Raw genomic sequence first — 20,975 nt, 5'->3', positions numbered from 1 at the left:
GGACCCTGGCATGTGTCTGGGTGGGGAGGCAAGGGTCTGGCGGGGGGCTGAAGAGAATGAAGAAGGATCCAAGAGCTACCTGTGGGAGCCTGGGCAAGGCTCTTACTCACTTCTGCTTGCTTGTCTGATGGGGGATGGTACAGTTGGCCTGTGCTGCACACCCTGAAACCTCTCCTCTGGAAATGAAAGGTGTAGATAATTAGGACATCAGGGCTCATTGCCAGAAAGTACAGCTGGGTGGGTGGGTGAGGGTAATCCCCACTTGGCTACCTGAGCCACACCCTGCTCCCTCCCCCTGGGGGCCAGAGCTTGTGACATCTCCCAAGGAGCTTCTCCTTCTGGGCAGGATGGAAATATTACCTGTTCTGCATGTGTGAAGTACTTGACATTTGTTCACATCTACGATCTCATTGGATTTGGTCTGCCACATAACTGTTAGGAAGATGGCAGCAATCTGACAGAGTGGTCCACGTGGGAAGCCCATGGGCTGGAGAAAGCCATGTACCAGGAACTGACAGGAGCCAGTTTGGCTGCACTGGAATCCAGAAGGAAGGGAGACTAGAGAGGTTTTAACAGGCTTTGATAGTAATATTTATATTGTGCTTTAAGACTTGTAAATCACTTTATTATATGTTAGTTACCTTGTTATTTTTTTTTCCCCTGAGGCTGGGGTTAAGCGACTTGTCCAGGGTCACACAGCTAGGAAGTGTTAAGTGTCTGAGACCAGATTTGAACTCAAGTCCTCCTGAATTCAGGGCTGGTGCTCTCTCCACTGCGCCCCCTAGCTGCCCCCTGTTAGTTACCTTATTTACTTCTCACTACAGTCCTGGAAGGTAAAGGTTACTGTTATACTCATTTTACAAATGAGGAAACTTGGGTAAACAGGTGAAGTGAAGTGACTTCCAGAATCAACCAGCTACAGGCACACCTTAGTTCCCAAGGAAGGGTTTGAGCTTACCACCTAGCTGTCTCTTAAAAGCCCAACATGAGAGGTGACATTTTATCCCTTAGGCACCAGGAAGCCACTGGAGTTTATTGAGAAGGGCAGTGATGATGTGGTCACACTCTACTTGGCTGCTCTGATCCCATGATTTGCCGTGATCGAAGAGCTAGGAAGCGGACCTGGGATTTGAGTCCAGCTTTCTTTCTCTACTGTTTGACATGGCATGTTCATCCCATCCCTTCTGGATGGCGAGCTCAGTGTCCTACCCTTCGTGGTAAACAATGAAACACCCAGATGCTTAGCTCAGAAGTTATTAGCAGGATCAGCCAGTGGCCACTAAGGAAAATGTCCAATGTGAAAAAACAGGTCACGGGAGTAGGGGTGAGGGCTGTCCTGAAACCAATGGAAGCTCCTGACAGGATGAGGGTGAGTGGGCCAGGGATATTGGGGCTCCATGGTTATCGGCAATGGGATGTAGAGTCAAATCCCCATCCCATGGGTGGGGAATAGTGTGGATTTATATTGGGGAGCAGTTAGAACTGGTTCCAGAAAGAGAAAATCTACATGAAGGTTTGCTTTCTTAAGGTATTCCTATAACAATTAAAATGGAGGCTGAGTAACTTTGTCAAATGAGAGAATGTATAGAGTAGACCTGGGGTCAGGAAGAACTGAATTCAAAATAGCTTCAATGGTCTAGTCTACTGAAATCTGCCTCAGTTTCTTCATCCATAAAATGGAGCCAAGGATATAAGTTCTAACATTGTCGGGATAGTAAGGAGCGAGGAGAATTCATTCCTTGGGGGAGGAGTTTGGAGTAAATGTGTACAAGGTCCCTTCCAAATCCCAGATGCTAGCATTCCTACTCCCTGACAAGGCTGTCCTGGCCACCCACCCTCCTGTTCAATCCCTTCCCCTCAGTTGTCCCTGAGCAGACACCCCAGCCCCAATACCCAACTGCCTGCAGGCCTGGCCCCCACATGCTTGAGGTCAAACAGCTGTTGGGATGAATGTTGGTCTTTGTGAGACGCTTGTGAGAAATGTGAAAAGAGGTTTGTGTTGGACCCATTGCGTTTCCGACTGCCCGTCAGGATAGGGAAGGACACCAGCTACAAACATCCTGGGCCAGCCAGGCCCCCACCACTGCCAAGCTCTGCAGCTAAATGATCCAGGGATGGTGAAAACCAGCCTCGCACCCCAGCCCATCCTGTTTCTCTGGTAGCCCCCACCCTGAGCTGAACCCAATTGTCAGGATGGATGGTGAGTGTGCAATAGGCACGGGTTTTGCAAGAAAGTCGAGAAATGAGTTACAGTCATTTCTCTGGTGCCTTCCCACAGGCCCACCGACAGCCCCTCCCTAGGACTGCCCAGTCTTTGCTGAAGAGAAATTTGAGGAGATCCTCTCTTCTTACTGAGTACCAAGCCAATCAGATAGGGGACCTGAGGAGCTTTGGAGCAGCCCAGGGGTGAGCCGGAGGCAGGGAGGGCCAGGCTAGGGGGAACACTCCCTTCAACTCTGAAAAACACTCCAGAAGAAAAGAACTGGAAAGACTAGGAAGAGGCCACTGGTGAATGCCATTCAGCAGGTTGGGCCCCAGCCAGGTCTCCTGCTGAGATGAGACGGGCGTGGGGGGAGGGGACGGAGGCTCCTCAGGATTCAGTTTCGAGCCCTGGCCAGAGCCGCAGCCATGATGGACATTAAAGACAGCAGCCCCATTCATTTCACAGTGACAATGTGCTAGACACCGTGCTAGGCCCTAGGAAACAAGCTAGCAATACGCCTTCCCCCCAATAAACTCACCTTGTCTTTGGCGAGGGATACCATCGCAGATACTTTGTTGTTGTGTAGTAGTTTCAGTTTTCAGTACGACTGAGACCCCTTTGGGGGTTTTCTCGGTAAAGATACTGAAGTGGTTTGCCATTTCCTTCTCCAGCTCATTTGACAGATGAGGAAACTGAGGCAGACAGGGCAAAGTGACTTGTCCAGGGTCACAAAGATACTAAGTCTCCAAAGCCAGAATGGAACTTGTCTTCCTCACTTCAGGCTGTGACTTATGGACTGAGCCACCTAGCTGCCCACCACAGGTACAATCATTCAGTGTTCTAGAGGTGGAATGGAGGCCCCCACCGTGTGCTGTGCACTGTAAAAGTAAGCACTGGGGACACAAAGAAGAAAATGAAAATTAGTCCTCAAAGAGCTTATAAACTAATGGGGGACGATTACACACTAAGGAAGCTGAAAAGGCCACTGAGGCGCCATTGTGGAGAATTCCACAAATGGGTAGTGGAAGAGAGAAAAACTGTGCTGAGCTCCATGGCCCTGCTCTTCCACTCAAAGGGTGTGATCCGAAGGTTCTGATGAGATCTGAGAACCAGGCAAATTCAATGTTGAAAGATGAGATTTTCCAAAATTTCCTGAGGAAGGAGGGTGTGATAGAGAGTTCGAAAAACTTTTGTATGGGCAATTTCTAGCCCAGTGCCTGGTACATGGCAAACATTAAAAAATTCACATTGAATTAATGGCTGGGACAAATGGGAGATGCTCTGAGAACTGGGGGGCGGTGGGGAGAGAACATTTGCTCTAACATGTGTTCTCTTATTTCCCTGGCCTTGGGGTGAGTCTTGGTCTATCCTTAGATTCCTACCATGGGCCTCTTACTGAGCCTCCTTTGGATATCATTTCAATAGAGAAATGAAGAAGTTCTGGTACCAAAACCATCCCAATAGAAGTAGCATGGCCCCCTGGAGAGAGCACGGGATTTGGAATCAAAAGCCTGGAGTTCAGATCTCATCTCTATCACACCCTGGACCAGTCACATCATTTTTCTGGGTGTCCATTTCCTCATTTATAATTTGAAGAGTCTGGATTGGGTGGCCAAGGCTCTTTGCAACCTTCAATTTGTGAACCAGAGAAATAAGGAAGTGGAGTAGGTTGGCCATTATATCAAGCAGAGAAATAAAGAAAGATTTGGAAACTATTCCAATGGGAGTAATAAAAGGACTTGTCTGCTGATGATTCTATATCTGTGCCTTTAATTCAACATTCCAAGCTCCTGATGGGTGACTCTGGGCTTCTTATTGGTGATCCATGGATCTAAGCTTAAACCCAAACTCATCTTGAGCCTCTTCTCTCAACTCTCCCCACTTCCCCTTCCCTTTCCTTCCCAATCCTTTTTTCTCCAACACTTTCCAACTTTGACTCAAAAAGCTAATCAAATCATTAATACCAAAACATGGACCACCTACCCCTACTAGAATGTAAGCCCCTGGAGGGCAGGGACTATCTTGTTTGTATTTCTATCCCCAGTGCTTACTAATCTGGCTCCTAGTTAGCATTAATTTTTTTTTCTTTAATTCATTCAAATAGGATGGCTTGGTCATTTCAATTGGAGAAGTGAAGTAGGATGGATTCACTGTATGCATCTTCCTTTTAGCCCACTAGAGGAGATGGGGTGGTTTCATGGCTGCCCACCTCATCTTTCCCCTTGTTTCCACCCTAACAAAACTTTCAGTTCTCCTCAGTGTCCAGCTCATAGGTCCTCCCCTGCCCTGGTCCCTTGCCCTGACTCCTTTACCTGTAGCTTATTTGGAAGGTCAAAAGGAAAACAAGTCAAATTTGCTCAGGTTAAGAGTCTGGCTAGGCAAGACCAATCTTTGAATCTTTTGAATCTGGATGCTCTGAGAATTCTCATGCAAAAGAGGGTGTAAGTGGGAAATCCTGAGAAGGGGAGGAGGAGGGAGATGAAAAAGGCAGTATGGGAAAAATTCAAAGAGCTCTGGGCTTGAGATTCAGGGTCTGGGGTTCAAATGCTGACTTTGGACAAGTCACTTGGTTACTTTGGGAGGCGAGAATGGCACAGGTGCAGCCTGGTGGTTGGTTAGTGTATGTTGGAGTGGAGTTGGGAAGAGGTAGAGAGGTGTTATATCTCTGGGACCCATCTTTGGTTCAAAATTCCCAAAGAAAATCTGGGCCATAGGGGTCCCAGTCCTTCCAGGCACAATGTCACCAGGAAAGAGCAAGAAAGCTGATTTGTTTATGACAGCTCTCCCCCTTTCTCGCCTCCCTCCTTCTGAGTCAGAGGGGGCCATTTGGATGCAATAGTCTTTCAGAGGAATGTTCGGTTCTAACCCGGGAGCTGCGCTTGAGAGGACAGGAGCCCCACGTCCTGCCCCCCCCCCCCCACCGAAGGCATCTGGTGGGTTCATCTCCCACTCCACGAAGCATCCCTTGCCAAAGGGATGGGGAAGGGCTGGCCGGACCCCTTCAGAGAGAAGGGATCACCTCTGACGTTGCCCGTTTTGCTGCTGGGCTATTCTGACGGACATGAGAGATGAGACTGCAATCTCTTTTTCTGTGTGTGGGACGGGAGTGGGGAACGAGAGCGTAGTCGCTCTAACACTCTAGGTCTGGTTTGGGACCGTGGGATCCTGGGTTCTAGTCACTGTGTGATCTTAGGCCAAACGCTTTCCCTCCGTTGGCCTCAGTTTCCCTCTCTGGAAAGAGGGGACGGGGCTTTCTAAGGGTAGTGGCAGAGACGAGTATCTACAGGTCGCCCCCTGTAAGAAGGGCTGTCTCCCTCCCCCCCATTTTGGGGAGCGTACAGGAGGGGTAGGGAGGCGGGTCCCGGGGCGGAGCCTGAACCTCCCCTCCTCCCCAAGCTGTCTTTTTCTGTGCTGCCCACCCTCCTCTTCCTACTCACCCCCCCCCACTGCCACCCCCGCCCTTGCGGCCGGCAGGTCGCCTCCTCCTCCCCTCCCCGCGGCTCTTCTCTCGAGGTGCCGGCCCTCCACCTCCCCCGCCCCCAGACAGCCGGCTGGATCCCTCCTCTCCTCCTCCTTGTCGTCCTCCTCCTCCTCTCCCCTCCCTGCAGCGGCGGTGACGTGCGCTTCAGGCAGGCGGGCGGGCGGGTAGCCGGGCAGAAGCCGGGCGAGGGTCCCCCGCGCTCCCGGCGGCGGGGGCAGCGGGCAGGCATGGCGCCGGGGCCCGGGCCGGAGCCTATGCCGGGCTACGCGCAACTGCTGCAGCGGAGCTACCGGAGCCTGCTGGACGCGGCGCGGGGCTGTGCGGACTGTGGCTGGGAGCGGAGCCGCCGAAGCTGGGCCCAGCACGCGCACCTGGCCGCCGCCGAGCTGCTGCTGCTGCTGCTGGCCGGCCTCGCCTGGACCGCGCTGCGCCAAGCCGCTGCCGCCGGCCTCTTTCGGGTCAGTGGCGCCCGCCGGCCGGGCCGGACAGCGGGGAGGGCCGGGGGGCTGGGGGACGGGAGAGGGGAGGGGGCGCGGGCCAAGCCCAGGGGAGGGAAGGGGGCGCCGGCCGAGCTGGAGGGGGGGTGGCCGGGGAAGAGAGGAGCCGCGGGCCGTGCCGCGGGGAGGGGATGGATGGGGAGGTCACTACTGTGGGGAGGGGGCTTAGACCAGGCCCGGAAAGGGGTAAGGCGGGCGGGGGTTGGAGCACAGCGGACCGAGAAGGGCCTGACCCAGAAAGGGGGCTCGGACTCAAGCGGGGAGCTCCGGCCGGGTGGGGAGGGGGCTGCTGAGGCGGAGGGGCGGGACCCAGGCCCGGCAGAGGAGGGGGCTGCTGTGGCGTGAGGGGCGGGGCCCAAACCGAGCCGGGAGGGGGCTGCCAAGGAGGAGGCTGCTGTGTGCGCAGGTGCAAGCACCCCCGGGGTGGGGGTGGACGGAGGACGGACGCAGGAGGGAGAGGGCGACTCAGGGACAGACCAAAGAGAAGCCCTGAGCATATGGCTTCCCGTCTGCCCCCGGGGGTTGGGGTGGGGTGGCTGAAGGGGAGGGTCACGTGACCTGGGTCGGTGGGTGGCTGGGGGACTCCTGGCCGGATCGAGCTGAGCAGCGGCCCGGAATGGGGGCCCGGGTCTGGCCTGGGCCGGCTTGTCTGGGAAGCGCCCGAGAGAGGAGGGAGAGTCGGAGGGATGGGGCCAAGCTGGAGAGCCGCGTCCAGGCGAATGGGGGCCTTCCCTGCCCTGCGGCGCTCTTTGAAGGTGACTTCGGGAGCCCTAACAGGTAGCCGCCTTCGGGGGCTTCTCCGGGCTCAGACCCCAAGTGGAGGCAGTCAGCCTTCCCTTGCTTCCCGGGGAGCGAGAGGGGTACGGGCCCGTAACCCCTGGGACCTGGACTGTTGCCCACCCCTCTGGTGCTGAGCTAGAGGAAGTGAGACTGAGCTCCTGTCTTAGGTGCAGGGAGCCAGGCGCGGCCCTTTTGGGGGCAGGCCCCAGGCCCTGAACGTCCCCCAGCCCCCCGGCGCTTGGCTCTTAGTCTAGGGACAGATTTATACCCCTTTCCCCCTCCCCTTCCCTCCCGTCTAGGGGTTGGCAGGAACCAGCCTGGGAAAAAGCATGGGGGGAGGCGCTAGGGGATCCAGTGACCCTAACAATGGGGCCATTCTCCACCAGGGAAGAGACTGTCCCTTGTGTTCCCAGGACATGGGACATAGTGTTAGCTTGCTAAGAGGACCCCCTGGGAAGGGGTCCTTGTTCTGCCTCGCTTAGCACTGAGTCGGACTCTATACTCTTCTCTTCCTATTAGAGTCTGGCTGCAACCTTTCTCACCTTCAGACCTTCCAGGCTGAGAACGTTAGAATTTCAGGGTACCTAGAGCATCTCCTCCCTGAACAGAAATACCCTGCTGCTCGTCCAGGTTCTCCTTGGAAGCCTTCAGGGATGGGAACCCCTAAGGCAGCTCCCATCTCTTTAGGGGAAGCTTTGAGTGTTGGGATGATTCTCTTTGGAACTGACACCCATCACCTGTGTGGTTGAGTAGAACAGGTCTAATCCATTTCTCATGCAAAGCTTTTCAAGTCCTCTTATCTCGTCCTGCTCCTCAGACTTGCAACGGTTTCCAATTGTGTGTTAAGAGAATTGATTTCCCCTTTGTGATCCTATGAATTTCACTTTTTTGTGTTTAAAAATGATTCTGAGAAGGGGTCCATGACATACATCAAAGTTAAGTCTGACTTCTTTCACCATCTACAGTGCCCTCATCTTTCTGGTTACCCCTTATTTGGACAGACTTCCACTTAATGAATATCCTTCCAGTCATCTGTCCAGAGCAAATCATCCTGCGGCTGCCCCTGCTCCCTTCTCCCTCCCTCTCCCTCTTATGGACACTGTGCTTATTAATGAAGCCTAATGTTGAATGAGCATTTTTAGCTGCTGGGTCATGTCGTTGACTCATCTCAAGCTTGTAGGCATTGTGACATCTGGCAGCCCCCCCCTCCCAGGCTGGGGGCAGGGGAAGAACCGGCAGACATGGCCTAGATCTTTGAGATCCAGAGATAATGCATAATCCTTATTCTGGCCGGCATAGCTGACCCTTCCTTGGTTAGCCCTGACCCACAGCTACTGACATGAGCTTCAGAATTTGATGGAACGATAATTTATTTTCTCTCCGTTATCCCCAGGGACTTAATGTGGGGGGGACCAGGCTCAGAATCTCTAAAGCCAGATCTGTCCTTCCCGTGCCATCCTGACTTTATTCTGAGCTGGACTTCTAGAGGGGGTCATCCCTACCTGGGGTCCTGCTGCTTCCCACTTGTGATGGCAGTCCAGCTTTGTTCTCTCCTGATATAGAGGGGAAAAGCTGAGGCTTCAGACGAATTGCTTTGAGAGGGAATGGGGAGGATGAGATTTGAGGGCTGGGCCCGAGTCTGGACTCTGCTGCGTGTCTGGATTCTCCAATAGGAGGAGCCTATATGGCACATTTAGGTGACCCAGTGGGGAAAGTGCCTGGAGTCAAGAAGACAAAGTTCAACTCTAGATGCAGATACTCTCTAGTTGAGAGACTACATCTATTTTGCCTCAGTTTCCTCATCTGTAAAATGGGGATAAAAACAGCACCTGCTCTCCAAGATTGTTGAGGATCAAATGAGATATTCGTAAAGCATTTAACACAGTGTCTGGCATGCAGTAGGTGCTACATAAATGTTAACTATTATAACAGAGTAAAGAAGACTGGGATGGGAAGGGGAGCATAGAGTGCATCTGCTGCAGCCTGTAGCTGAATGGGAATCTCCTTTTCAGCTTGCCAAACCAGTAGTCACCCAGGCTTTGCGGAAGACCTTTGGGGGAGTCCTGAGGCAGCCTATTGCCCTCTGGGTAGATGTAGTTTGAAATTCTTCATTAGGTTCCTCAGCCTAAATCTGCCCTTCTGCTAACTCCTCCTCCCCCCTGACCCCAGTTCTGCCATGTGGGACCAAAACTCCAAGTAACAGCCAGTTCTCCACTTGAACCCCGGGACCCTGTTTCTTCCCCCCACTCCCCAGTCATGCCCAGTTTTTTCCCACCCTCGTTTACTGCCTCTTTGCTGCTCTTCTCAAACTGACGGCCCTCCTCAGAACAGGGTCTAACTGCTTATTTAGCAACCCTGCGACCCTTCCCTCTGGGAGCAGCCCCAATTTTCAGCCTCCTTCCGAAAATGTGGTTGGTGTCCAAAACAGTGTGATGGGACCTTGCAGGATTAATATGGTGCCTGGAGGCCAGAAGCAAGTTTGAGGGACTGAGTCTGAAGGCACAGGAGCTGGATGAGCCCCTCCCCCACCAGTACTGTGGTAGGGGAGAAAGTGGTGTGGGGGAAGGGGAACGTGGGGAGGGGAGGGAGGAACTTGAATGAAGGACAGCTGGAGCTGGACTGAAAGCACTTCCCTCCAGGAACCAGCCTGGGAGGGGCTTCCTCAGCCCCGTTGCCAATGGAAACAGGAGTCCCTTGCCTGTCACCATGGCAACATCTCCCTACTCCCCCTTCCTAGGCAATGTCTCTGTTGGGATGGAGGGCTGGGGCAAGGGTTATTTCTGGAGTCCAGAGTGATTTCAGGCCACTCCATTGCCTGGGGCACCTCCCTCTGGAAGGCCAGCCTTGGTGGATTCAGGATAGTAGCCATGTTAAATCACCCGCCATCCACAGGCCCCTCACAACCCAGCGTTCTCCATCCTGCCTCTGCGCTTATCCATCACTCTCTCCTCCACGGATCCCCATCCCCTCCTCCATCCTGCCACGGCCTTTCTCCTCCCCATCCCTTCTGCCTTTTCCCTTACCTACATCTAGACAGCTGGGGTCTAAGTTTAGCTGAGAGTGTGGGTTGGAGCGGAGGGGAGGAGGGAGGGAGGGAGGGAGGGGAGAGAGGAAGAAGGCTGGGGATTGTCAAGTTGGGTCTGTGCTGTTACTGTCCCAGGGTCAGCTGTTGGGGGGCGGGCATGGGGTGGTGTGGTGGGCAAATGTGCCAGGCTGCCTGCCCTCCCACTGTTCCTGGGGCCATGGGCACGTTGCCCACACTTTCAAACTTCAGCTCTGCTCCTGTCTGGACCAATCCGGGCAGTCCTGTTGGGGAAGGGGCTCGTGAGCTGCAGCAGTCTCTCCCAATAGACCTTATGCCAGGGAGCCAGAAGGGGGTGTGCCATCTGTCTGGGCATGGAGGGTCTGCATCTGGTGGCTCATGGGCCAAACAGGCCTTTTAAGCTCACAGGATTCACTGCTAAAGAGACTTCAGAAATTACCTAGACTCCCCTGTTTTACCTCGTGTTCAGACATAGAAAGTGAGATTTATCTAGAGTCAGAACACAAGGGAAGGTCTAACCCCCATTTTATAGATGAGAATACTGAGGCGTTGTTGAGGGAAAGATGCTCGTCCTGGGGCGATATTAGATAAAGGAATCAGGATTCTTATTCTTATCATGACCTAACCTGGTGTTCTTTCTGCGAGCCTGGGCAGTGCTGCTGCAGGAGTCTGGGATGCCTTTCAGTCTCGCCCTTTTTTCCTCCCCAGCCGCTGGCCAGATGGTGCCAACTGCAACCCAGGGATGCTGCCAAGATGCCCGAGAGTGCCTGGAAATTCCTTTTCTACTCCACAGCCTGGGGGTATAGCGCTTACCTGCTCTTCGGCACCAATTACCCCTTCTTCCACGACCCACCTTCCGTCTTCTACGGTAGGGCCAGAAGCGGTGTCCCCTCCCCTCCAGGGACGGAAGATCGCCACCCCTCACCCAGCCCGCTCCCCCATACCCCCCCACATCGCCACACTGGCATGCGCCCATACAGAGAAGTCTTCAGCAAGAGAAAGAGGGAAAGATGGCGCTCTCCTTGGGGGGACCTTTAATCCTGGGGGAGAGATGCCTGCCTTGGGGAACCCCTTATCTGGGGGGGAGACAGAAGACATAACAGCAAGCAGGTGTTCAGAGGATGCAGCTTAGAGCAGGTTTTGCATGTGGGACAGCTGGGAGCTGGGTGCCGGGCGGGCGGGAAGGCAGGAGGACAGCCCCAGGCAGAATTTGGGGATAGGTTTTCTAAGGGAACTTTGCTCCTGGAAATTCTTGAGGGGCTCTCGCACCAGTGCACAGACAGAGCCCCGCTTGTACCTCTGGGGGACCAGAAGCCACGCATTTGGGCCCGGGCTCGAGCTTATGCTCCGACCCTGACTCATGGTGACCTTCGGAAGCCCCGTCTGATGAGCAGTTTTAAGGAGATGGCTGTGAAGGGGCTTTGGGAGGCGGCTTCTGAGGGCTGACTGTTCCTCTGCCAGACTGGAAGCCAGGCATGGAGGTGCCCAGGGACATCGCTGTGGCCTACCTGCTGCAGGGCAGCTTCTACGGGCACTCCATCTATGCTACCCTCTACATGGACGCTTGGCGGAAGGACTCAGTGGTGATGCTCTTGCACCACGTGGTCACCCTGATTCTGATTGTCTTCTCCTACGCCTTCAGGTCAGTCTCCCTAGGCCTGGTAGCATCAGTCTCACACCTGCAGGAGTCTCTGGTGCCCCAGTGTTTCAGGCCCAGCTTGGGAGCACTGGTCCAGCTCTATCACTGACTGGGAGTGCCCTTGGGCACGTGGTCTTGTTAAGCCTGAATTCGCCCTGTATAAAACAACTGGGATGGTGGAATTTGAGCAGATGGCTTCTAAAGTTCTCGCTCTGACTTTCTATATTCTAAGGGCCCTCTCAGCCCTGACCTCCTGGGTTCTAAGGGCCCTCTCAGCCCTGACCTCCTGGGTTCTAAGGGCCCTCCCAGCTCTGACCTCCTGGGTTCTAAGGGCCCTCTCAGCCCTGACCTCCTGGGTTCTAAGGGGCCCTCCCAGCTCTGACCTCCTGGGTTCTAAGGGCCCTCTCAGCCCTGACCTCCTGGGTTCTAAGGGGCCCTCCCAGCTCTGACCTCCTGGGTTCTAAGAGTCCTCCGAGTTCTGACATCCTGCGTTCTAAGGGCCCTCCCAGCTCTGACCTCCTGGGTTCTAAGGGCCCTCCCAGCTCTGACACCCTGGGTTCTAAGGGCCCTCCCAGCTCTGACCTCCTGGGTTCTAAGGGCTCTCTCAGCCCTGACCTCCTGGGTTCTAAGGGGCCCTCCCAGCTCTGACCTCCTGGGTTCTAAGAGTCCTCCGAGTTCTGACATCCTGCGTTCTAAGGGCCCTCTCAGCCCTGACCTCCCGGGTTCTAAGGGGCCCTCCCAGCTCTGACCTCCTGGGTTCTAAGAGTCCTCCGAGTTCTGACATCCTGCGTTCTAAGGGCTCTCTCAGCCCTGACCTCCTGGGTTCTAAGGGGCCCTCCCAGCTCTGACCTCCTGGGTTCTAAGAGTCCTCCGAGTTCTGACATCCTGCGTTCTAAGGGCCCTCCCAGCTCTGACACCCTGGGTTCTAAGGACCCTCCCACCCCTGACACCCTAGGTTCTAAGAGTCCTCCCAGCTCTGACATCCCAGGTTCAAAGGGCCCTCCCAGCTCCGACATTCCCTGTTCTAAGGCCCTCCCAGCTCTGACACCCTGGGTTCTAAGAGTCCTCCGAGTTCTGACCTCCTGGGTTCTAAGGGCCCTCCCAGCTCTGACCTCCCGGGTTCTAAGGACCCTCCCAGCTCTGACATCCTGGGTTCTAAGGGCCCTCCCAGCTCTGACACCCTGGGTTCTAAGGGCCCTCCCAGCTCTGACCTCCTGGGTTCTAAGGACCCTCCCAGCTCTGACATCCTGGGTTCTAAGGGCCCTCTCAGCTCTGATATCTGGGTTCTAAGGGCCCTCCCAGCTCTGACCTCCTGGGTTCTAAGGACCCTCCCAGCTCTGACACCCTGGGTTCTAAGGGCCCTCCCAGCTCTGACCTCCTGGGTTCTAAGGACCCTCCCACCCCTGACACCCTGGGTTCTAAGGGCCCTCCCAGCTCTGACCTCCTGGGTTCTAAGGACCCTCCCACCCCTGACACCCTGGGTTCTAAGGGCCCTCCCAGCTCTGACCTCCTGGGTTCTAAGGGCCCTCCCAGCTCTGACCTCCTGGGTTCTAAGGGCCCTCCCAGCCCTGACACCCTGGGTTCTAAGGGCCCTCCCAGCTCTGACCTCCTGGGTTCTAAGGACCCTCCCACCCCTGACACCCTGGGTTCTAAGAGCCCTCCCAGCTCTGCCATCCCTGACCACACCCCACCCCACCAGGTACCACAACGTGGGAATCCTTGTTCTCTTCCTCCATGACATCAGTGATGTCCAGCTGGAATTCACCAAGCTCAACGTCTACTTCAAGTTCCGAGGGGGCGTCTATCACCGGCTCAATGACCTCATCTCAGATGTAGGCTGCGTCAGCTTCAGCGTCACTTGGTGAGCCAGGCCCCGAGTCACCTCCTCTGCTCCCCTCCTGGGTGGTGAAAGGCTTTACCCCCGTGGACTTCCTCCCTTCCAGTCCCCACTTTGCTATTTGGCCGGGGGACATCGGGCAGGTCTCTTCAGCTGCTTGGGCTCCCTAATCCTCCTCCTTTGTGTTCTCCATTGTCTCCCCAAGGTTCTGGTTCCGACTCTACTGGTTTCCTCTCAAAGTGCTCTACGCCACGTGTCACTGCAGCCTGCTCTCCGTCCCCGACATCCCCTTCTACTTCTTCTTCAATGCCCTGCTGCTCACCCTCCTGCTCATGAATATCTACTGGTTTCTGGTGAGCCTGGTGGGGGAGGAGGATGGGGCCACTTTGCTAGAGCTGGGGCCTGGGGGAACTGGGGAATGGGCCAGTCAGCTCCGCGGGACAGAAGGGAGGCAGAGATATGCAAGAATAACATTTATTTATAAACTTGAAAATAATTCTACATATGATTTTATATATAATCATATGTAAAATAATACATATATTTGTAAAAAATAAATGTGATTACAGCATAGACTTTTAGCCATATATAGTATTTAAATGCTATATGTCTATTATAGATTATAAATAATCTCTACAGTGCTTTAGCTCTCAGCACGTAGTGAATGTTAGCTATTGTTACTGTTATCATCTCATTTGGTCTGGGTAAAAATGCTCTTCTTTTACCCCTTTTACAAATGGGGAAGCAGAGCAGACAGATGTTAAGTGACAAGGAAGGATTTCCCACCAGTTTTCTTACAATAATGGGATTGAGAGATAAAAGGCACTGGGGTGGTTTAGTGAGGAAAGTGCTGAACTTCATGGAGAGTCAGGAAGACCTAGTTCATATCTCATCTCGGAAGCTAATCGTTGATTAGAAATTTTCTGAACCTCGGTTTTCTTATCTGAGAAATGGAAATAATAATAACATCCACCCCAGAAGATGGATGGGAAGGATCCAGCCTCATAAATCCTGTAAAAGTGTGCACTGCAAACCTTTTTCTTTTTATAATTAAAGCTTTTAATTTTCAAAATATATACATGGATAATTTTCAATATTCCATCTTATATTCCAAATTTTTTTCCCTCCATTTCCCCCACCTTCTTCCCTAGACTGCAGGTAATCCAATATATGTTAAATAAGTGCAATTCTTCTGGTTTTCCACAAATATCATGTTGCACAAGGAAAATCAGATCAATAAGGAAAAAATGAAAACGAAAACAAAAACTGCAAACCTTTTAAGCATCAATCAGTAGGATTATTCTCCAGTCTGAATGAAGCCAGAAAAGAGTCACAGAGCTATAATAATAGCTAACATTTATGTAGCACTTACTGTGTGCCAGGCACTGTGGTAAGCACATTGCAATTATTCTCTCCTTTGATCTTCCCAACAACTTTGGGGGAAGGTGCTGTTAGCATCCCCATTTTAAAGAGGAGGAAACTGAGGCACACAGAGATTAAAGTACAGACCACCCCAATAAGCAGATTTGAACTGAGGTTTTCCAGCCTCCAAGCCGAGCACCCCGTGCAGCATGGTGCCTTCTAGCAAGTGGCAGAGGTAGGATTTGAACTCGGGTCTTTCCCCTCCAGATCCAGTAACCCAGTGCTCCAGCTGCAGCTCCTTGTCTCTTGTGAATAATATTGGTTCGCATTTTCTGGAGCTAACAAAGCCCTGTGACACAGGGATCACGAGAATATTTCTGACCGTGTTCCCGATGAGGAAGCGCAGGGTTGGTCTACAGCTGGGTAACGGCAGGATGGGACAGAACCAAGGGGCAGGGGAAGCTGGGGGTCCCAGCACTCAGGGTGCCTTCTTTGTCCTGGGGCTGAGTGGAGGTCGTTCTGAGGGGCCTAGGCTGGGGGTCTGGAGACCTGGGGACAAGGTTTGGCTCCCACTCTCAACAACTAGCTGAGCTGAGCCTCAGTTTCTCCATCTGCCAAATGCAGGGGGGGGAGGGAATGATCCTTATTTTATTTCCCTTCCCAGGGTAATTTTAAAAATAAGTGAATTTGTGTCTCTTGTTTTTACATGGCTTTAGTTTTTTGCTATTTCCTGCCTTCCTCTTCTCCCCTCCTCCCCCTCAGTGACTCTTTCCTTGTGACAGAGTTTTGCAAAATCAGCCTTTGGTGGCCATAAATGGAAGCAGAGAGGTACATTTTCTTTGCCCAAGATTCCAAGGATTATTTTCAATTCGATATGAATTCAATAAGCACTGGAGACTGAGGGCTGGGCTTCCAAAGACAGAAATGAACAGTTTCCTCAGAGTTTCCATTCCTTACATGCAAGTTATAGAAGTCGGTATTGGAAGGGAAGGTGTGAGCACTGGTGGGGGAGGGGGGTAGGAAAGGCTTCCTGCAGGAGGTGATTCTCCAAGGAAACTGGGGCGGCCGGAGGTTGAGGTGAGAAGGGAGAGCCTTGTCCACGTGGGAGAAGCTGGGGTAAATGCCCGGAGGGGGGAGATGACCCCCCAGGAGGCGGGGGTCTTTGGAGGACAGAAGACTGGGGAGAGCTGTGAGGATGGAGCGGCCAGTTAGGGGACTTTGGGCAGCTGCATGGAAGGCTTGAGGCAGGGAGAGGCTGGTGGCCTGGTGGGAGGTGAAGGGGCCTCCTCCATGTGCAAGCGCGCTTGGTGATGTACTGAAGATGGGGAGTGAAGGATGATGGGAAGCATGGTGACGGACCATTGATGACGGGGAAGAGGGGAGGGTTTGGGTGGGATGGTTTTGGAGTCTCTGTCTCAATTTCCTCACCTGTAAAATGGGTTTTAATCATAGCGACTACCTCCCAGGGCAATTGGGAGGATCAAATGAGGCATAAAAAGTAGAAACATTAAAGTACTATCTAAAAGTTTTAGAGTGGGTCCAGACCCAGAATTCTGATCCGACCTCAGGCGCTCCCTGGCTTCATGATCCTGCCTCAGTTTCCTCGTCCTGTAACAAGCGCCGCAGGAGAAGGCGGCAGGTGACGGCTAGGTTTGCTAAGAGAGCCCCAGCCGTCCCGGAACACGGCTGAGTAATTAGTGGGCTTGGGGCCAGGATGCACCAGCCCAGGATCCCCCCCATGGGGCCTTAGGTCTTTCTTTCCCTGAATTCCTCATCTACAGGAGAGGAGAAAGAAGGCTGGGGGCACTGAAGTGAGACAGAGGGACGGACAGACAGGTTTAGCCCCTAAGAGCTTCCTGTAAGTGGGATCCACGGCCAAGTGAACTGAGGAAGGAGGGAGCATTTTAGTGTCCGCTGTGTGCGGCTAATAGAATCCCCAGGTAACTACTGAATCGTGTTGGCCCGGTGCCGTACAGATATCGCCTCATTGGTTCTCAGCAGGGAGCCCCATTTTGCAGGTGAGGAGACTGAGGCACAGGGCCACACCGCTGCTGTCTGGGTCACATTTGAGCTGGCGCTTTCCTTCCTTTGGGCGCCCGTCCGCTCGGACGCCTCCTCTCTTGTGTAGTTGGGGCAGCTGTAACTGACACAGGTTCCGAAGAGGGGTTTCCCCGGCCCTGAACTCCCAGAGTCAGCGCCCCGCCTGGAGCGGAGGAGGCGGCTTCATCCCTCCCCCTCCCCCCTCTCCCCTCTCCCCAGTACATCGTGGTGTTCGCCGCCAAGGTGCTGACGGGCCAGGTCCGGGAGGTGAGCGACGTGCGGGAGTACGATGAGGCAGTAGAGGGCACCCCCCCGCCCCCCAAGCCCTGGAAGGAAGAGTGAGTGCTGCCGGGCCCGCTGGGACAAGATGGGGGAGGACCGGGGCCGGGAGAAGGAGCTGGGGGAGGACCGGGGCCGCGAGAAGGGGCTGGGGGAGGACCGGGCCGGGGGAGAACAGGGGCCGGGAGAAGGGGCTGGGGGAGGACCGGGGCCGGGAGAAAGGGCTGGGGGAGGACCGGGGCCGCGAGAAGGGGCTGGGGGAGGACCGGGGCCGGGAGAAGGGGCTGGGGGAGGACCGGGGCCGGGAGAAGGGGCTGGGGGAGGACCGGGGCCGCGAGAAGGGGCTGGGGGAGGACCGGGGCCGGGAGAAGGGGCTGGGGGAGGACCGGGGCCGGGAGAAGGGGCTGGGGGAGGACCGGGGCCGCGAGAAGGGGCGGGGGAGGACCGGGGCCGGGAGAAGGGGCTGGGGGAGGACCGGGGCCGGGAGAAGGGGCTGGGGGAGGACCGGGGCCGCGAGAAGGGGCTGGGGGAGGACCGGGGCCGCGAGAAGGGGCTGGGGGAGGACCGGGGCCGGGAGAAGGGGCTGGGGGAGGACCGGGGCCGGGAGAAGGGGCTGGGGGAGGACCGGGGCCGGGAGAAGGGGCTGGGGGAGGACCGGGGCCGCGAGAAGGGGCGGGGGAGGACCGGGGCCGGGAGAAGGGGCTGGGGGAGGACCGGGGCTGATCTCCTTTTGTCTTGCCCCTCCAGGAAGCCTTTGAGGAACGGGCTGGTGAAAGACAAGCACTTCTGAGGGGCTGCAGACCCCTGGGGACCCCCCTCTCCCTCCAGTTCCCATCTAGTGCCCCCTTCCCCCTCTCCGGCCCCTCCCCCCTCCAAGCCCCCGGAGCCCACTGCCGGAGCCGTCCTCCCCGTCTTGTCCCCAGGCACTTTGGGGATGTGGACTCGACTTGGGGGGCTGGACCAATTGAAGGGGAGGGGCGGCTCTCCCCCGCTCCCTAACCCCATCCCCGGGAATTCCTGAGGCGGCATCCGCAGGCGGCTTTGAGTGCAGGAAGGTCCCCTGCAGTGAGCAACTGGAAGCGAGGAGACGGCAACCCTTTCCCCGCCCCCCCCCCCCCTTTCTGGGCTGGAAAGGGTTAAGGGGCGAGGCTCTCACACCTCCCTGCCAATGGAGGGCCGCGCCCCTCCCGCCCTCGCCCCGGGGTGCCCGGACCCCGGGGTGCCCGGGCTATAAGACGGGAGCAGGAGCTTGGCCAGCGCAGACCTCCGTCCCGGGGCGCAGCGTCGAGGAAGATGCGGGCTCTGCAGCTTCTTTCCCCCCTGCCCTGGCTCCTGCTCCTTCCCCTCCTCCTGGCCCTGGCCCAGCCCCAGCCCCAGCCCCCGCCCGGGGCCCTCTCGCCCCAAGCCAGTGCCCTGCTGCAGACCCTGGGACTGAGCCCGCCCTCCGGGCCCCCTCCCACCCGCCCCGTCCCCTCCGTCATGTGGCGGCTCTTCCGAAGGGACCCCGAGGCCGCCGAGCCCCAAGAACTGCCCCAGGAGTCCCGGCCCCTGCCCTGCCACGTGGAGGAGCTGGGCGTCCCCGGGAACATCGTGCGGCACGTCCTCGATGGCGGTAAATTAGGGGGTGTCCGGGACGCGTCCCCTGGGGAGGGGGCGCCGCGGGGGAGGGAGTGGGGTTCCTCGATTCCCGCAGCTGCGAGGCCGTGAAACTACTTTCTGGGGTGGTCTCTTTCGGGCCTGGAGGGGCTCTGGCGTCGCTCCCCCTCCCTAGTCACCGCCCCGGGGGCCTGGGCCCTCCCGGGCCAGCTGTGTCGTCCCGTGCCTTTCATGGGGGGCCAGGACCCCAGAGCCGGCTCTGGGCCTGGGTCAGGCAGAGGAGCCAGGAAGCCGGAGCCGGGCTTGGATCCCAGCCTTCCAGACCTATTTTCACTCCAGGGCAACTGCCCCAAACAGGAACGGGGCCGGAAGTGGCTTCCCTGTAACCTGAGCCACTGATAGGGCTTCTGACCTTTGGGGCCTTGCCTAATAATAGCCAGGCTCCTTCCGGCCAAGGTCACAGGGCCAGTGAAGTGCCCACGGAGAACTTGAACCCTTTGCTCACAACTTTTGAAGGCCTCTGAGGAGGGGGAGGAGGGAAAGCCGGGAGGGGGCTCTGCAGAGCGGTCCGGCCTCACAGACGCTTTGGCCCCTAGGTGCCTCTGCCCCACCAGAGCCAGCCTTGGGCTCCCTGTGCCTGGAGAAGCCCCTTTTCTTCAACCTTTCATTCCTAGACCCTAAGGAGCAGTTGACCCTGGTCCGCCTGGAGTTGAACTTCGGTGCCCCAGGGGCCCTTGATCCTGGCCAGGGCTGGGAGCTGAGCCTGGCGCAGGCCCAGCGCCCCCGGCTGTGGGGCCAGCCCCTGCACTGGCACCAGCGAGAAGTGCTGCTGAGCCGCACAGTGCCCAGCCTGCTCGACCCCCTCCACTTTGACGTGCTGGCCTTGGGCCTGATGGGGAATTCCACCTTCCCCCACAACTTGAGCCTCATCTTGGAGGTGTTGCCTGCTAGACACGGCGCCCTGCCTCGGGGATCGTGCAGCACACTGGGGCGGTCCCTGGAGGCGTCCCTGCTGGTGGTGACCCTCGACCCCCAGCTGTGCCAGCCCGCCTCCAGGAAGCGCCGCGGCCGTGCCACCCACCACTCTCTGGACAGCCCCGACCCTCCTTGTGCAGCTCGCCAGCTGTACATCAACTTCCGGGAAGTGGGCTGGCACAACTGGATCATTGCCCCTCGAGGTTTCATGGCCAATTACTGTCAAGGGCACTGCTTCTTCCCTACTGCCACCAAGATCTCCAGTCTGAACCACGCTGTCATGCAGTCCCTGATGCACTCGGTAGCTCCGGCCACGACGCCCCCCCCTTGCTGCGTTCCCGTGAAGCTCTCGCCCATCTCTGTTCTCTTCTACGACAACAGTGACAATGTGGTCCTCCGGCACTATGAGGACATGGTGGTGGACGAGTGTGGGTGCCGATGAGGGGAGCCTGGGCCCCGGGGGCAGGGAAGAGTACCTGGCCTCCACCCCTTCCTGCCAAAGGGGAATCCCCGTGTGTATGTGGGCCTGCCCCCCCTCCCTCGTGTATATCCTGACCTTAAAACCTGACTAATAAAACTGCTGGGTTTGTTTTGGTTTGGTTTAGCCTAAAGAATTTGTGGAGAACAGCTTTCCAATTCACAGGACCCAAGGTCCCTGGGGGTTTCCTAGGTGATGAGGGAGGTAGGGGACCAAGGCAGACCTAGGGCAAAGGATTCTCACAACGTGCTTCTTGTTCTCTTGTGCCTCAAGCCCCCTGGGGAAAAGTCTGCCGAGGCCAGGTGGGAGCCGTGGGAAATCTGAGGGCAGAACAAAATCAATATTTGGCTCTGCTGCCTCCCAGAGCCAGGCAGTCTGGCTTTCTCAGCTTTGGTTTGATTAAGAGCTTCATGACCCTCAGAAGTCATGGAAACCAGTCCTGCCTCAGGACTCATGAGAAGAGGTGGCTTGGAACACCCCAAGCCACCCAGGTATCTCGAGGGCCTGCTGTTTAGTTCCCAACACCAGGGTTGGACAGCAGACTGAAACTGCAACCTCCACACCCAGCTCAAAACTGACAGCCCTTTCTAATGCTTGGCCTTATTAGAACTGTATTTAAGTAGAATTCCTTGAGGGCCGGAGTACAGAACTAAAACTCAAAAGCCAGGAACCCAAATCCTGACCAAGGGACTCTGGACCACTCACTTCCTCTCAATTCTTTGGTAAATGAATGTTGCCAATGAAATCCCAAATTCAGTCCCCATC

General features: G+C 55.9%; 2 protein-coding genes across 3 annotated transcripts; both read left to right on the top strand.

Annotated features, from left to right (window-relative positions):
* The first annotated feature begins 5,793 nt into the window (after nt 1-5,793).
* CERS1 (ceramide synthase 1) lies at nt 5,794-18,014 on the top strand. Of its 2 annotated transcripts, none has more exons than XM_074303023.1 (7): nt 5,794-6,142; nt 10,713-10,872; nt 11,466-11,646; nt 13,343-13,504; nt 13,686-13,833; nt 17,102-17,220; nt 17,909-18,014. In XM_074303023.1, exons 1-7 carry the CDS (start codon nt 5,912-5,914, stop codon nt 17,949-17,951), a joined length of 1,044 nt encoding a protein of 347 aa, XP_074159124.1. In that variant the 5' UTR covers nt 5,794-5,911; the 3' UTR covers nt 17,952-18,014. The 2 variants fall into 2 exon arrangements, with proteins under 2 accessions (XP_074159124.1, XP_074159132.1); XM_074303031.1 differs by having other exon boundaries at nt 5,807-6,142; nt 13,388-13,504.
* Nucleotides 17,909-20,326, top strand: GDF1 (growth differentiation factor 1). Its single transcript, XM_074303011.1, has 2 exons — nt 17,909-18,773; nt 19,354-20,326. The coding sequence occupies exons 1-2, from the start codon at nt 18,455-18,457 to the stop codon at nt 20,172-20,174; spliced, it is 1,140 nt and encodes a 379-aa protein (XP_074159112.1). The 5' UTR covers nt 17,909-18,454; the 3' UTR covers nt 20,175-20,326.
* Nucleotides 20,327-20,975: the final 649 nt, after the last annotated feature.

The sequence above is a fragment of the Sminthopsis crassicaudata genome, chromosome 1 (assembly GCF_048593235.1).
Source record: "Sminthopsis crassicaudata isolate SCR6 chromosome 1, ASM4859323v1, whole genome shotgun sequence".
NCBI classification, from domain to species: domain Eukaryota; kingdom Metazoa; phylum Chordata; class Mammalia; order Dasyuromorphia; family Dasyuridae; genus Sminthopsis; species Sminthopsis crassicaudata.
This window is presented reverse-complemented; position numbering and strand designations above follow the sequence as displayed.